Raw genomic sequence first — 15,984 nt, 5'->3', positions numbered from 1 at the left:
GCAGGATCTCCATGACCTGCTTCTCCCTCTACTGTATCCATCCTTCTTAATTACCCTTGCCACACTGAACCCAAGCCTTCAGGGCCTAGCTAAAGGTACATGTATCTACATATTTCTCAGCAAGCTATTAACTGGTCTCCTATCCACTGGAAGTTAGATGTGGTTTTTATGAAGCCAGTAGCTAGACTCAGGATCTCAAAAAGCCCTTTCTCGGGTGGTATTCATTTAAACCTGATATTTAACCCATGCCTGCCAATGGTTTGAGGAAATGGCCTCAAGTTGTGCCAGGGGAGGTTTGGATTAGGTATTAGGAAAAATTTCTTCACCGAGAGAGTGGTCAAGCATTAGAACAGGCTGCCCAGGGAGGTGGTGGAGTCACCATCACTGGAAGCGTTCAAAAAACGTGTGGATGTGGCACTTCGGAACATGGTTTAAGAGGCATGGTGGTGTTGGGTTAACAGTTGTACTTTATGATCTTGAAGGTCTTTTCCAACCTTAATGATTCTGTGATTCTGTGATTTTTAGCGACATCTAGAACACCAATGTATCATGCTCCTGGCAATATATGTACCCTACACCTATACCTGATGAACATCAGATAATATGGTAGTAACAAGCTTAATGTAATCATCTGAAAGCTAGATAAAGCCTTTCAAGGCACTATGCTAGCCACAGATACCCATACGTCTACTTCCTGAATTCTAGCTATTTTCATTTTATTTTTAATTTCTTTCTTTAGGCTTTACAGTATTTACCCAAAGTCAATGAAAGAAAATCCACAGGAATCCACAGAAGAATTCCATTCTACAGCAGTCTGAGAGCTTCAGGAATCTTGTATTCCTGCTACGAGATGTCTGCCATGTCCAAGATGCTGATGTACTCTCTGGTTTTGCACCTTTCCACTCAGATGTTTTAGTGATTAAGCTTAATAGTGTATCTAGCTACTAAATTATTTTTACCTGCTGAGTCCACAGAAATCTCTTCATCCTCAGAAGGGAGGTAAGGCAACACGGGAAACTGTCATATCTGACACAGAAAGGTAATTATGAAGCCACAACAGGCAATGGCCGCAATGACCCATCATGCAAAATTACAAAGAAAGAAAATAGGTATTTACCTGTAAATCAGTTTAAAAAATTAAATCCAACTTCTGGCAACGTATCAGCCACTTGTCCATACTCTAAAGAACTGGACAATATTTTTCACCCAAGAAGTCAGCACAGACTTCATTTTGTGTCAGACGTGGCAAATAGTTTAAAGCACAGGGGACAAACTTTTTAGCAGGGCCTGAAGTGATAGGACAAGGGATAATAGTTTTAAACTAAAAGAGGGTAGATTTAGACAAGATAGAAGGAAGAAATTTTTCACAATGAGGGTGGTGAAACACTGGCATAGGTTGCCCAGGAAGGTGGGAGATGCCCCATCCCTGGCAACATTCAAGGTCAGGTGGGACAGGGCTCTGAGAAACCTCATCTAGTTGAAGCTGTCCCTTCTCACTGCAGAGGTTTGGACTAGATGACCTTTAAAGGTCCCTTCCAACCAAAACTATTTTGTGATTCTACAGAAAAACTACAAAAAAATTATATGCTTCCATACTACATATAGCAAAGCCACTGTTGCAGCTCTCAGGAGGAGATACACACCTACGTAAAGGGCACAGCACTTGGGAGAGTTTAAGCAGAAGAGACCGAGCAGGAAGCAGCAACTGTCTCAGAGGTCTCAATGAGTGGCCAGATCAGAAAGTGAGAACCTGCCCATGGCAGGAAGCCTGGCCAGTTTATGGTAAAGACGTAACTCCCGCCATCCCTACAGCCAGGAGCTCCCCGCTTCACAAGGGCTTAAGCAAATGCAAAGAGATCTGCACACCCACACCTACCTCTAACGCCAGGAAAAGCCAGATTCCTACCCCGGAACGAGCATGTGCTGCCAAGAGCACAGCTGCCAACAAGTGTGCTGCACATTCATAAATACCCATGAGCACATGATGAGATATGCGGCACTCTGGTTCTGATTTCCCTCCTAGTGCTGAATGCCACCATCTCAAACAGATCTGAGCAAGCAGCATTTACTGGTTCTGCTTTCCAGCTCCCCAAAACGCTAGACAAACGTTCTGTTGCTAACCCAGAGGGCTTTAACTCTATCTGTAAAATGGGCCCCTGCCCCCACCCTGCGCTGCTTTCCAAGAATGTTGCATGTTGTGCTGCCAACCACACCAGAGTCTGCCCACCAACTCCCTGACAGACACGATTGAGCATTAAATTCCTTCTCGATTCTGTTACAAATTACATTCACTTTGCTCATGCAGAACATCAGTAGAGAAGCTAGGGCATGTATGTTAGGCAATTCATCTCACTCACTCTTCACCCCACCCCTGCCCCTCTAGTACTGGTAACGTTATTAGCTATCTAGACCCCAAGACCTGTGATGCCCTATGATCTTCCCAGCCACAAACGTACAGTGCAGCAACAAGACACTGCACAATGCAGTAAAAAATGAATTGTATCAGTGAGGAAAGGTTTTTCTGTAAGTGTGCAAAAGAGTATAGGAGAAAAGCTGGAAAATTTGTAAATCTCTACAGTTAATAAGATTAAAAAGCATGTCAGAGGGATTTTTTAATATTTTTAATCAGCCTGCAATTTAGAGATGCTGTCTTTAATCCACGCTACCATGGAAACCATGCAAGCAACAACTGGTTCCTAACTTTTGGGGGATTTTTTGCTTGACACAGGCAAAGGTCCTCAAGTACCTAGTGGTTAATTAGGGGTTATTATAATTAAACAGCAAATAAAGCATTAGATAATTTACTGTATCTGTGCTAAAATGTGACCTAAGAGATGATAAAAGCCCACAGGAAAAAAAAGGAAGACAAATACTGAACCAGATAGATAAGAGTTTCTATGCTGCAACTTTTATGAGAGAGTGCACCCAAAGTTAAAAAGACAAAAAATAAAGGTGGAAATGAAGTATAGATGAAACTGTGACAGCATCCAGTAATGATGTGTGCCCTTTTCCGAAGACTTTTGGACATCAGACGTAACATCTCACCATGAATATTATGATCTTCTCTAATACCACCTAATCAAATCTTTACTTTTAAGCACCCAAATCCATGGCTGTTCCACTCATATGTGTTGCTTTTTAAAGACATTCACTTCTCCCTCGTACGTCATTTAAGTACTTATTCTCATGTTTCAAAAACCCACATAAGCATTTTTGTGCCTTCGCATAAAATAGAAGAATATGGCTGAGACCAGGATCTAAACAGTTTTTTCTCTAGATCTATAATTTCAAGTTCTCTAGCATCAGAATAACCTGGCTATGACTATAAACCAGAGTATGTTTCTTCTCCGTCAATAATTCATTAAAGCCTCTTCTCCATAATCAAGAATGATTTAAGCTATAAAATAATTATTTCTTATTCTATTGTCATGGTTTGTCGAAAACCAGGACATTTATGCTTTTTAGATCAGACATATTTAGGGGAAAGCACATTACTTTTCTCATTAAAATACAGACCAGCCTTTTGACTTTATGAAAGCAACAGCCATGAGCTCGAAAAGAGATCAACCAAAAAAAAATTCCCTTGAAATTTTAAAATCTGCCACCTAGTGGGCTTTTTCAAAAATATGGTTTTAAATCAGAAGCTACCTCCTTATAACCTTAAAAAGTTCTGTTTCTATATGCTTCACTAGGTATTTTTTTATGCTTTCCTTTAGTTAGACTTGATAATTTACAAAACAATAGACTATGACGGAACCCCCTTAAATCCATACACAGATGCAATAAATCAGGTCTATTTCTAACATCTCTGCAATTGCTTACTTGAAATTCCAGAAGTGCAAGTAAAGCATACTCAAATGCTAGGTCTCCTCTATTAAAGAGGAGGTGTCCAAAAGTTAAGATTTAAATCAATTCAAAGATAAGTGATAAAAACAGGAATTTGGACAGGGTCAAAAAAAGTCCAGAAGGAACTGACCCAGGACAGAATCCAAGTAACAACACAGCTCTATAAAGAAATCAGAAAATGTTACAAGGAAATTTGAGCAAATAAATACCTGAAATACCCCAAAGCCGCTTTTTTTTTGTCCAAACAGGTAAATAGCCATTTTAACTGCTGCCAGGGGACTGATATAAAGGTCCTGGTGGCATTAGAAAGCATGCACACTAAAAGAAAGGACCTGCTTTTCTGTGGTTCTAAAGAAAGAGAAAAGGATACCATAACACAGACTCATTCAAGGGAATTTGTCAGCTGAGTATTACTGACACACAAAAAGCGAAGCATGGAGGATGTTCGTGACTAGAATCAGCCAACACTGCCAGAGCTAGATTTTCCACTGTGCTTTTGTGACGACAGAAGAGCAAACAAATATTGGAAGCTGGCTGAAAAATGGCATGTAGGCATCATCCACCTCCAGAGTGCACAGAGGTGTCTCTGCAGAATGCAAGGCTAATTCCTAAGCAGGAAATAGGGTGAAACAGCAAATTCTTTCACTTGCATGGGGTCTTTCAAATAAAATAAGTAAAATCCATAAAGGGATTTACTAGGAGTTATTATTTCATCAACATGAAGGACTGAAGGAATCCTATTTTTCCCATATCTAGATAATATTAAACCAAAGTAAGTCTATGAAAAGCAGTAATTTCACTGAAGGTAATCACCATAAAGTAAGCAGAAACAAAGCAACCACTTGTACTCAGTGCTTTTAAAAATCTAACAAGACATACATATACTCAAAAAGTAATGACCCAGTGCATACAAGCACTGAACTTCCTAGTACGCCTTTTAAAAACTATGAGTATGCTATTCAGTTTTACTCTGAGTGAGCAAGAAACAGTTACTAAAGAACATATACTGTCTCCGCATGCAATAAATAACATGGAATCTCAAATGAGAACCAGTCATGGTAAACTGAAAGTACAAATTACTTTTGTACTAGGTGACTAGGTGTCACCCTACCACACAAAACATCCATTTGGAAGAGTGTGTCATGTGCTAGCAGAGGATAATACAAACATAATGTTCTCCAAAGCAAAACCTCCACTCAGTCACACAAAGCAGAACATGCTATGGGGCAGCAGAAAGCTTCCCAGTGTTATACTTTTAACAAAAATATTTATTTTTCCTAAAAACATTTTACGGCTATAACTTGGAAGAACCTTTTGAGTTTTCCTGTTCAAACAAGAACCACAATATTAATTTTTATATAAAGTAATTACTAGTTCACAGCTGAAAAAAAATAGTTTTATAACGTAAGCCACACAGTCTCACAGTTGGTAGTAATATACTTCATTTATCTTTCAGAAACAGCCCTCAAACTTTTAAGTTACCAACTGGATTTCAGCAGAAACACAACAGCAAAATTCCAATTATTAAATCTTTTCTTTATTCAAATAAAGAGGTAAATGGCTATGACTGATTTTCTCTTTTTAAATGCAGGTGTACTGATGCCAGAATTACCGAGAAGTTTCCATGGGGAAGGGACAGGGTAAGCCATCTTGTGTAGAACACATTCCACATTTACTCCTCTAGAAATATACCCTTCTGTATTACAATCTAATGCTGTACAAGAGATTAGCTATGAGATGTAAGGTTTGTTTGCCAAAGGCTTAGAAGGAGGAGAACTGTCAAGTCATATCTGACCACCTCTGAAACATCTCAACAAACCAATAGTCAAAATTAATATATTACACATGGCAATCTTGATCCTACATAAACTGACAAGAGTTATAATGAAAATTAGTAAGAATTTGATCACTTAACATTAAAACTATTGGTATTTTATGGTCTGAAATAATCAATTTTGATAAATTGATATTGTATTTTTTACATCAGCTTATAGTAACAGCTATAACTGTTCACGATGAGTTCTTAAGAACCATTAAGGAAATAAAATGAATGCTTCTTAGCCTTTTTTCAGAGAAAAAAAGGCCAAAAATTAACTCAACCAATCTTCTGAATAATAAGAATTGAGTCACACCACTCCACACTGCCCTGTGACCTATTCACAGCTGCAAAATTAACAGAAAAGGTAAATCAGCAATTATTCACAATTTAAAAAAAAAAATCCTTTCTACTGCATGAAATACATCTTACAAATAAGATTGTTTACACAGGATGAATTTTACACTGTACATGTTTTTTGATGTTGAAGCATATACATACAGCAAAAAATACTGCCATAACCAATACATTTAAATAACTGTATATTATTTACATTTTAAAATATTTTACACAGCTCCAAACCATCAGTGTCATTTAGCTATACGCATTTCAAACTGGAGTGTAAAATGCTTACAGTTTTTGACAAGGGAATTTCAACAAAAATGCTGCTTTCAGTTCTTTAGTAATTCAATGGATTCAGGTGTTAACTTTGTTCCATGCCAGCCATCAGCGACAAAGCTAAAGATTCCACTGCAAACCAAACCATAAAAAAGTAGTTAATATTTGCATTTGCAGCAGTCTGCAGACATTTATTGCGATATTCAATTCTGTACTTCAAAAGAAATATACCAGTTTATTTTTTACATTGTAACACTTCAGATTTAAGACATTTTATGAATCTCTCGACAGTTTATACAGTATTTCACCACTTTCATCATCATCATCATTAATTATTTCAGGTTGCAAGAACGTTTAAGAAATTAGCTCCTTTGTTTGAAATACTAACTGCTGTACACAAAAAAAATGAATAAACATCGTGGGAGTTTATATGCAGTAAGCCATTCCCACAGACAGTTCTTGCAGACAAGCTCTTGAAGACTGAGTAGCAGTGGTGTCAGATATTACCTCTTTAAGACACCATTAGAACATGCATCTACCTCCCAGCTAACCCCACTCAGCAGTTGCCCCCGTAACTCAGACTGGCACTGATTAGAAGTTTAAGCTAGTATCAGGCTGCAAGTAGAAGCACAGACATGTTGTCTTCTGCTGTTTCTGCTACCGAGGAAGGAACTTCCAACAGACAAGCAGAGCCAAGAACTCTGTGCAGCTGCAGCTGAGACACCATAATACTAAAATATTATCTGTTCAAGATCTATCACAGCTGCCATCCAACAGCAACAAAAAGAACTCTTCTATGCCCTCCAGAACTTAACTTTCATTTGTTTAGAAAACCACTTGTCACTTGCTTGGCTACATCAGCATCCCCTCATCAAGAAAACACATAAACTGAAGATAGCTGTCATAAAAAAAAACATAGCACGAATACTCTAAAAAAATAAGTTAACTTCATTACATAAGAAGTATGGCTTCAAGTCCCTCTGTGAATACCTCACAAAAAGATGTTCTTTAAGATGTACTGACAAACATTTAAAAGGGTTAAAACGTAAATACATTCCTAGTAAAGCTTGTGTCCCAGTAAGCGCAGGTATATGAAAAGCCTCATGTACTTACAGTGGGGAAAAGAGCCTCGACAGACAGCTTTGTTGAGAACAGTTACAAGAAACATGTGACAGTTTTTAAAATCGGATTCCATCTTCTCTATGGATTCCATCCTATGAAACAGATTAACAGAGGAATGCTTAACAGGCTAGCTACTACGTTAACTTCAAAATATGACCAAAACTTCACAGTAAATGACAAAAGTACTCTTCGCATAGCATTCTGGTTTGAACTTACAATATTTCAATTATGCCTATGTATACCACTTCTAGAAAACAAAGGCAATTTTGACAGGAGCATCTAAGCACTACCAGAATGGCATTAGTAATTTCCTCATCATCTTAGAAATCTCTACAGTAACTACGAGGAACTGCATGGTTCCAACTGATAACTATTATTCCTACGTAGCTTTGTATTTCAAGACAGCCACTCCTGGTCCATATTGCTTCCGAGCTCCTTGAGGTAAACGTACACTGACAATAAAACCGGGATACCCACACTGCTTTACTATTAGCCAACTCTTGAATTCCACTTCTGACTGTGCCAGCTAGCACTCACCAGAGGAGGGAGAATATGTAGTTCAAAATAGTCACTCCTTTCCTTTTTCCCCTCTTGGGAGAGGACATGGATGACACTTCATCAGCTATGACTTTTTCCTGCCACATCCAAAAGCATGTAACTACATGTCTTGACTTTCAGTCTTTATCAACAGCCTTCACAAATTATTTCTGACGCTTCAAATTGGAAAAGCACTCCAAAAATAGCAAATTCCTAATGCCACAGGAGAGTGGCATCCAAGTTCTAGGTAGTATCTGTGCCAAAGAGAGTTAGTCTTGAAAAATATGGATGTGGGCCAGTCCATACCAGCTGGCTGCAGGGCCACAGATCAATCCATGAGTGTTAAACATAGCCTTGGAGACTTGCCCACTGTCATTCATCCTTCAAGCAGCAGGTTACACAAGTAAAAGTATAAACTGGGAGAGGAGTGGATGGAGAGCAGCCCTGCAGAAAAAGATCTGGGGGTGCTGGTTGACAGCGGGCTCAGTATGGGTCAGCAGTGCGTCCCAGCAGCCAAGAGGGCAAACCGCATCCTGGGGTGCATCAAACACAGCATAACCAGCCAGTCAAGAGAGGGGATTATCCCCCTGTATTCAGCGTTGGTGCGGCCTCACCTTGAGAACCATGCGCAGTTCTGGGCCTCACAGTTTAAGAAGGATATGAAGGTCCTTGAGAGCATCCAGAAAAGGACAACAAAGCTGGTGAAAGGGCTGGAAGGAATGTCCTATGAGGAGTGGCTAAGGACTTGGGGCTTGGCTAGTTTGGAGAAAAGGAGGCTGAGGGGCAACCTCATTGCTCTCCACAGCTTCCTGAGGAAGGGGAGTGGAGAGGGAGGTGCTGATCTCTTCTCCCTGCTATCCAGTGATAGGACACATGGGAATGGCTCAAAGCTGCATCGGGAGAGGTTTAGACCTGATATTAGGAAACACGTCTTTACCAGGAGGGTGGTCAATCCCTGCAAGAGGCTTTCTTGAGAGATGGTCAATGCCCCAAGCCTGTCAGTGTTGAAGAGGCATTTGGACAATGCCCCTAATATGCTTTAACTTTTGGTCAGCCCTGAATTGGTCAGGCAGTTGGCCTAGATGAGCATTGTAGGTCCCTTCCAAATTGAAAGAGTCTATTCTAAAAAAATCAGATCTTATTTTTAATCTTATCTAAGGGATGGCTTAGAGAAGAGCAACTGATTCACAGACTAACACATTAATCTTAACTTGGAAATTACAGGTGGGTTTCTAACTGCAATCGTGGCACATAAGGATTGGCACATCTTTTCTAAAAATCCCAACTGTGACACCCATCCCAGGTTGTTTCTACAGAAAAGGTACTATAGAAAAGGATAGACCAAAAATAACTTCACAATTTGAGCATTTGAACTAAAGTAATCAGACATTCTGCATGAAAATCTTGACTCCAACATCAACAGAAGAACTTTCAATGACTTCAACAGCTTCACACTTTTACCACAATTTTTTTACAAAGGCTTTATAATTAAGACAGTTCAGATTAGAAAAATAAGAAGGTTTAAAGAGTACATTTAGATGTTGTTGGTTTGGGGTTTTTTGGGGGGTTTTTTTGTTTTGTTTGGTTTTTTGGTGTTTTTTTTTTTTTAAGAAAAACAAAAATGTATTCCCTTCTAGGATGAAAGGGAAATGAAACTACACAATCCCACTGTTCATAAACCAATTAACGAATGTCAGCATCCAGCTGCCTACAATTTTAAATCATAGCCAGGAGACATGATCATAAACCAAACCTGTCAACCTCTCATTTTACCGTTACAAGAAAATACGAAGGAAAAGAAAACCCTCTTTGTTGCTATGCTCTGCAATCTTTTCAAACATTTAGAAGTTATATATTGGCCACCTTTTTAATTAGAAAATACTGAAAATACACTGACACAAGTGCATGACACTTGTGAAGTTCTATCTAGAAGAAATTTTACTTTTGCTGAGAAATAGCAATCAGCCTCTGGTATCTGCTATTAAACACTGAGCAAATTCCTGTTAGTTCACACACACAAAAAAAAAAAAATCACAAAATCATATTCTGAGCTGTAAAATTACAACCATGTAGAATTTTAGGTATGTATACTCACTTCCAAGCCCCCAAACCAGCCTGCCAACGGTCTGCAAACATCAGTACTAAATTTAACACTTTCATTATAGCTTCTTTCACAAAGCTCACCTAAAATAACAATTAAAACAAAAGGAATAACAGTCACAAATTCATTGTTAAACATAATCACTTTCATTATTAAGCTGCAATACAAAGGTATCCCATGCCTTTTAATGTGATCTGTAAAAACAAATCTCCTAAGTACAATGTCTTTAGTCTTATGAGGAGCGGCTGAGGGAACCGGGGTTGTTCAGTCTGGAGAAGAGGAGGCTGAGAGGAAACCTTATCGCTCTCTACAACTACCTGAAAGGGGGTCGTGGCAAGGTGGGTGTTGGTCTCTTCTCCCAAGTAACTAGAGATAGAACAAAAGGAAATGGCCTCAAGTTGCGCCAGGGGAGGTTTATATTGGATATTAGGAAAAATTTCTTCACTGAGAGGGTGGTCAGGCATTGGCACAGGCTGCCCAGGGAGGTGGTGGAGTCGCCATCTCTGGAAGTGTTCAAAAAACATGGCACTTCAGGACATGGTTTAGGGGGCATGGTGGTGTTGGGTTAACGGTTGGACTTGATGATCTTGAAGGTCCTTTCCAACCTTAGTGATTCTGTGATTTTGTAAGTCTTATGTGATTCTTCCAAATTTAAGATGTGTTTTGTATTTGCTCTCAAATTCGTTTCATGGCTGACTATTTCCATGAGGACTAAGCACAGACAGTATGTGAGATAAAAGGCTACAATGCTATTCATGTACCTCCATTTTCTGCCATTCCAGTATGTATAATCCTCATTATATTACCAAGCCTCCGTTCGCTGAAATATTCCCATCTCTTAGAAACAAATGAGTCATGTAAAATCCAATATTTAGAATTTAATTTTGTCTTCTCTCCTTCACAGAATTAAGCTGAGACTTGCAAGGGAAACTGGATCTCAACGTTAACTCTGGAAAAGCTACCATTTCCTCAAGAGCACCTATATATTGCTTAGTACGTATGAACTGCAAAACAGACAGCATAATTAGTACTAAACTATTTTCTTGTCCTGCTAAACTCAATATACCAAATATGCCAATTTTTTTTCACTCACCTTTTCTCTCAGTAGGCACCGATCATGAATTGTAGATAGATATCTGTAATGAATCTTTATCAATTGATCTAAATCCTTGGCTTCTTCTACCTGATGCTGAAACTCCAAGCCTGTACTGTGAAGAATCTTAAAGAGGAAACTATAGTTACTAAATGCCATGTTGCACACAAGTGCTTATGAGTGTCTTCCACTATTTCAGGTTTTTTAAAGAGCCTAAACTTGCCTGATTCATTCACTATTCCCTCTCAAATTTTAGGCTCACCTTCCAAATTACCATCAGTATAGCAAAAAATTCGAGCTGTTCTCGTAACTGCACAATGACATTCCTCATATAAATAGGGATATTGCCATTGCACAAGGGCAGACAGAGGAGCTGATTTGGAGTATATTAATTTTACTGAAGGCAAAAAAAGGCAATAGTAGAGCAGATATGAATCTACAGGCATTGCCTTTATATTTGAGAAGTCATGCATATGCTTTGGATCTATGTACTAGAGATTTTTGAGAAGGATCCATTTAACTAAAATGTCTGTAGCAACACTTCTGTAAGCATAATAGCTCTTAACAGAGTAACAGCTTACAGAACCCTATTTTTACATGATTGTGCTTCAGTCATCTAGCACTGGGAGAAACAGTTAAAAAAAACTAATAATATCCAAAGGTCAATCATATGCACGTGGAACTTCTAAAGCATTTTTAGAATTACTGATTTAAAACTGCCAAGCTCAAACTGAAACATGTTTAGCTCAAAATCATTTTGCAGAAAGGACATTAGACTAAGATTTTGCTTTTCAGTTTTGTTTATGTTTTAAATGAAAATTAATACGGAATCTCCAGTTACAAATTCTTAATATAAACAAAATTGTGATATAGACAAACCCTAGTCATGATGTAGTTGTGCAGGCTGTTAACAAAATGCATAAGTTTCACTCTTAAGAGGAACATGCGATGTATTTGTTGTTTTATACTTTCTGTTTGCGGTCCAAAAAGAGGAAGCATTCTTTGTTCTAATAAAGTTCCTTCCTTAATCTGTGGGTTTTCTGCAGCACAGACTAGTTCTAAAAAGAAAGGGCAAGAGTATTATACTGAAGTACTTATGAAGACAAACTGTAGCTAAAATGTTACTTAAAACTGAAATTTGTTACTACTTACTATTCTGCACACAATACTGATGTAAGAGTTTTCTTACAATTCGGGCATGTTATTAAAATATAGCAACAATATACTGAATAGCTCAACAGTATATGTACAATGCAATTTGATAAATACTAGAATAGGAAATGCTATTTAAGAGCCAAATATTATGTGAAAGGATATAAAAATCTACATTAAAAATAAATGTTTATACTATGTCCACAAAGGGGAAAAGACTTAAGCACAAAGCCATACCATAAAGTTTAAACAATTGAAAACACATACTTTTAGGAAGAGGATTACTTAACTGATGTACAACACACAGATGAACCCATCAACTTTCTAATTTATTGTTCTAGGACATGAAGTGTGTATCCCCTTTATATGGGACAGAAAGAGTATAAACATTAACCCAGTGAAGGAGACACTACGAGATCTCTTTCAACAATCCCCACATGTTTAAAGTGTAGCTTAGACTATGTATTCCAAACTATCTGGCTCACTGTTGCCATCTCAAGTAAGAGTATTATTTCATCTTGTTTTCTTAACTTGTTTTCAAGGTATTACTCACAAAAATTTGGATTATACATAAAGCAAAACATTAGGGTGTGGCAGACAGACTTTCTTTCAACAGCAAGGTCTGAAGAATGAAGCACAACTAACTAGACCTGAATCAAAGAGACAAAGGGAATGCACGAATAAATAGTGTTGTCCCTGAGGCTGAAAAGCAGCGAAAAACATGCCCTGCTTAATACATCTAATTTGCGAAGCTAATAGAGATTAATGTTTTATAAAACAGATCAAAATTCTGACTGGTTTATACTACTTACTGCAGCAAGCAGCGGACTATTTATATCCTTAGACCACAGAACAAGTTTTTAAGAGTATCTTTCATTGAAGAAGTTTCTTACCATCAAATCGTAACACATCTAGACTATACTTGGCCCACTTTATTTGCAGTAAGAGCAGAAAAACTTGATTGTAAATTTTTTGGCACTCTAAGCTTATAACTATATCCACAGGCCAAGGAACCTAAGAAGAGGAGAGGATAATCAAGACAGAAAATGTAAGTTACTTTAGAACAGATTTGAAATGTTGTATTAGAGTAAGAACTACAGCAACATTAGCTCACTACCTTGTAGCTCAATGTCAAGCCATCTAAGGTGTGGACAGGGAGTTTCTTCTTTGCTGTGTCAACACTTTCAAATGATATAGACAACCTATGAAAAGAAGCAAGTGATTTAATTGGCCATAATCTGTTTTAAATTAGTGGTTAGGTTAATTTTTTTTTTTTTTTAATTTCTTACTGTTGAATACCAACTGTGATTTAATCTGGTGGACTTGGGTAGAAGAGACGACAATAGCTCAAAACTTCATTAAAACAGATTCTTGTAATGAGTATGCAATAATTAGTACTGTGCTACACAAGTTAAGTTCATTAGTACAGGTAAGTATGAAAGAAACATAACTATATTTTGCAGGATGCTGCATTTTACCTTGAACTGTCCTCTGGATAGCGTTGTCCAACTGCTTCTTGAAGTTGAACGTTTAAGAAAGCAACATTCTGCCAAGTTTCCTTTTCTCTGATTTTGTCAAAAATAGATGTATAGAAGTCATACATGGTATCTCCAGCTTCAAGTAAGAAAAAGTTTCTCATTGCCTGCAAATATTCTACAAGCCTGAACAGGGAATAAACATGTAACATTTCCTCAGTCTTAACCATCCAAGTGAAATCAAACACAACTGTTACAGAAACGAAAATCTTAAAAACTCTTCACTATGGGAACTCAGTATTGAATGAAGTCAATGAGTAATGAAGTCCACAGTAAATTCTTTGCTTAACCCTCAGAAAGCCTTCACATCCATTCAAACAAAACAAAACAACCAAGCCATTTTCTCCTGTAAGCTTAACAGCCTCACTAACTTCAACGGAAATGCTCATGGTATTTAGCTATCTTGCGGGCTAGGCAATTTTCAAAAGTAGCTTAGAGTTTGGAAATCCTGTCCCTCTCCCTAAACAGAACTTGGGGAAGGACATGCAATTTCAGGGAGAGCTCTGTCTAAGAAGATAGTTTAATGTGGAGCCCCAGAAAATTATGATATGGATTTTCCTTTTCAGATAAAGTAGGAAGGATAGTACCACTCCAACTCTCACAAGAACTGTGACTATAAATACTTAAACTATTTCAGACCTATTAAAAGCATGACGACTTATAACCACCTGAAAGGTAAAATAATAGGCTGCTTTACTCTTAAGAAATACAAAAATACCACATAAGATTCTTTTGTATGATTTTAGAGTATCATAACTGAATGTCATATTAAATATATTCTGGCTTCCTAAAACTTATCTTCCAGTTTCAAATGTCAACACTATTAAAAGTACAGTTTGAAACAATTTCCCTATTGAACATCCACTGAAGACACATGACAGTTTCGCTGTTGATTTAAGTCAGACCAAGTTTTTACCCAGGATTCTATCACGTTAGGTCCCCCTTTCCTCCTTAATGATTTTATTGTTAATTATAAAATTGGAGTAGAAACACAACATAAAATTCCTGCTTTTAGCATATGGCATACCACTGGTAATTAAAAAAAGTTGTGAGGAAAAACAGATCTACTTTCTTACCTATAATCTGTCTTTAAAGTTTGCATTAGATTACCACAGCATTCCAAGTATTGCTTGTCTATGTGCGGATAAAGGCAAGACCTCAATGTCAGTTCAAAAGTCTGGCAGGTCACAGATTCTGAGGATCTATCCACACAAACATCCCCACCAGTAAACTTCTCATGAAAGTCACTCTGTTCCAAATATAATCTTCAAAATAAAAAAAAACACCAAAACTTACTTAGGGAGGAAGGTTCATAATTCATACAATATATAAAACAAAAATGTCATACCTTCAAAGATTTTAATGAAAACTGGATCCTCTGCTCTAAAACATATGGTGCAGTAGTAAAAGCTGTTTCATAACTACAGGACATATCAAGCCTACTAAGTGATTCTTCATACAGTTTTTGTGTGACAAGGCATAAGTATATAAAAAAGGATGGCATACTGTAATCACGTAATTGCTCAAGAAATAATTCTGAAAAACAACATCAAGTTCAAACACTATATAGCTTAAACAAACCCATTATTATAGGACCTTTTCAAACTATATTGTGCATATACAGCAGTCAGATGAATTTCCCAGGAAAGGAAAATAAAATTAAAAAAACAAAGTAAAAATTTTAACAACAACAAAAAAAGCAACACCCAACAACAAACAAACAAAAAAACACCCAAAAAACAACCCACCACCCACACAGAGAATTGGTTTGAGGCACCTTAAATATGGGGTCCCTATATATTACCTGTAATATTATACCTTGGGAAGACAGTATCTGCAGTATACACTTGGTAAGTTTAATTATTTTGGCACAGAAAGGATCAAATTATTATAATAATTTGTAAAAAGCTACATGCTAGCTGAATACATTGTAAGAGGCAGCCTAGCTCATAGTCAGACATTTAATTAATCTACCAATTCTGACAAATAGAATAGTCCCAACGAACAAGGGAAGCAACAGACTCTTATCTACTATTAACTATGACTTCTTTAAAACAAACTCCTCCTAGGAATGAAAACATGTAAATCACCAACTAGTATTTAGGAAAAACATAAATAGCTGTTTCTTATTTGTAATCACAAAATAAGTAAAATTTTCAGAGTT

At 37.4% G+C, this 15,984-nt stretch overlaps 1 protein-coding gene across 1 annotated transcript in view; it reads right to left on the bottom strand.

Annotated features, from left to right (window-relative positions):
• Window positions 1–6,080: 6,080 nt before the first annotated feature.
• Window positions 6,081–15,984, bottom strand: part of TUBGCP5 (tubulin, gamma complex associated protein 5) — a gene marked incomplete at its 5' end in the record, with an annotated part of 23,137 nt that continues 13,233 nt past the window's right edge. Inside the window, 9 exons of the mRNA XM_010282251.1 lie at window positions 6,081–6,412; window positions 7,394–7,494; window positions 10,035–10,123; window positions 11,134–11,259; window positions 12,013–12,191; window positions 13,179–13,299; window positions 13,403–13,487; window positions 13,764–13,946; window positions 14,897–15,085. Of these exons, the coding sequence (XP_010280553.1) occupies window positions 6,366–6,412; window positions 7,394–7,494; window positions 10,035–10,123; window positions 11,134–11,259; window positions 12,013–12,191; window positions 13,179–13,299; window positions 13,403–13,487; window positions 13,764–13,946; window positions 14,897–15,085 (1,120 nt within the window). The remainder of the gene's footprint in view (window positions 6,413–7,393; window positions 7,495–10,034; window positions 10,124–11,133; window positions 11,260–12,012; window positions 12,192–13,178; window positions 13,300–13,402; window positions 13,488–13,763; window positions 13,947–14,896; window positions 15,086–15,984) is intronic.

Source organism: Phaethon lepturus, unplaced genomic scaffold (assembly GCF_000687285.1).
Source record: "Phaethon lepturus isolate BGI_N335 unplaced genomic scaffold, ASM68728v1 scaffold3552, whole genome shotgun sequence".
Classification (NCBI taxonomy): Eukaryota; Metazoa; Chordata; class Aves; order Phaethontiformes; family Phaethontidae; genus Phaethon; species Phaethon lepturus.
Note: the sequence above shows the minus strand (reverse complement) of the source record. Positions and strands in the feature narration are given on the sequence as shown.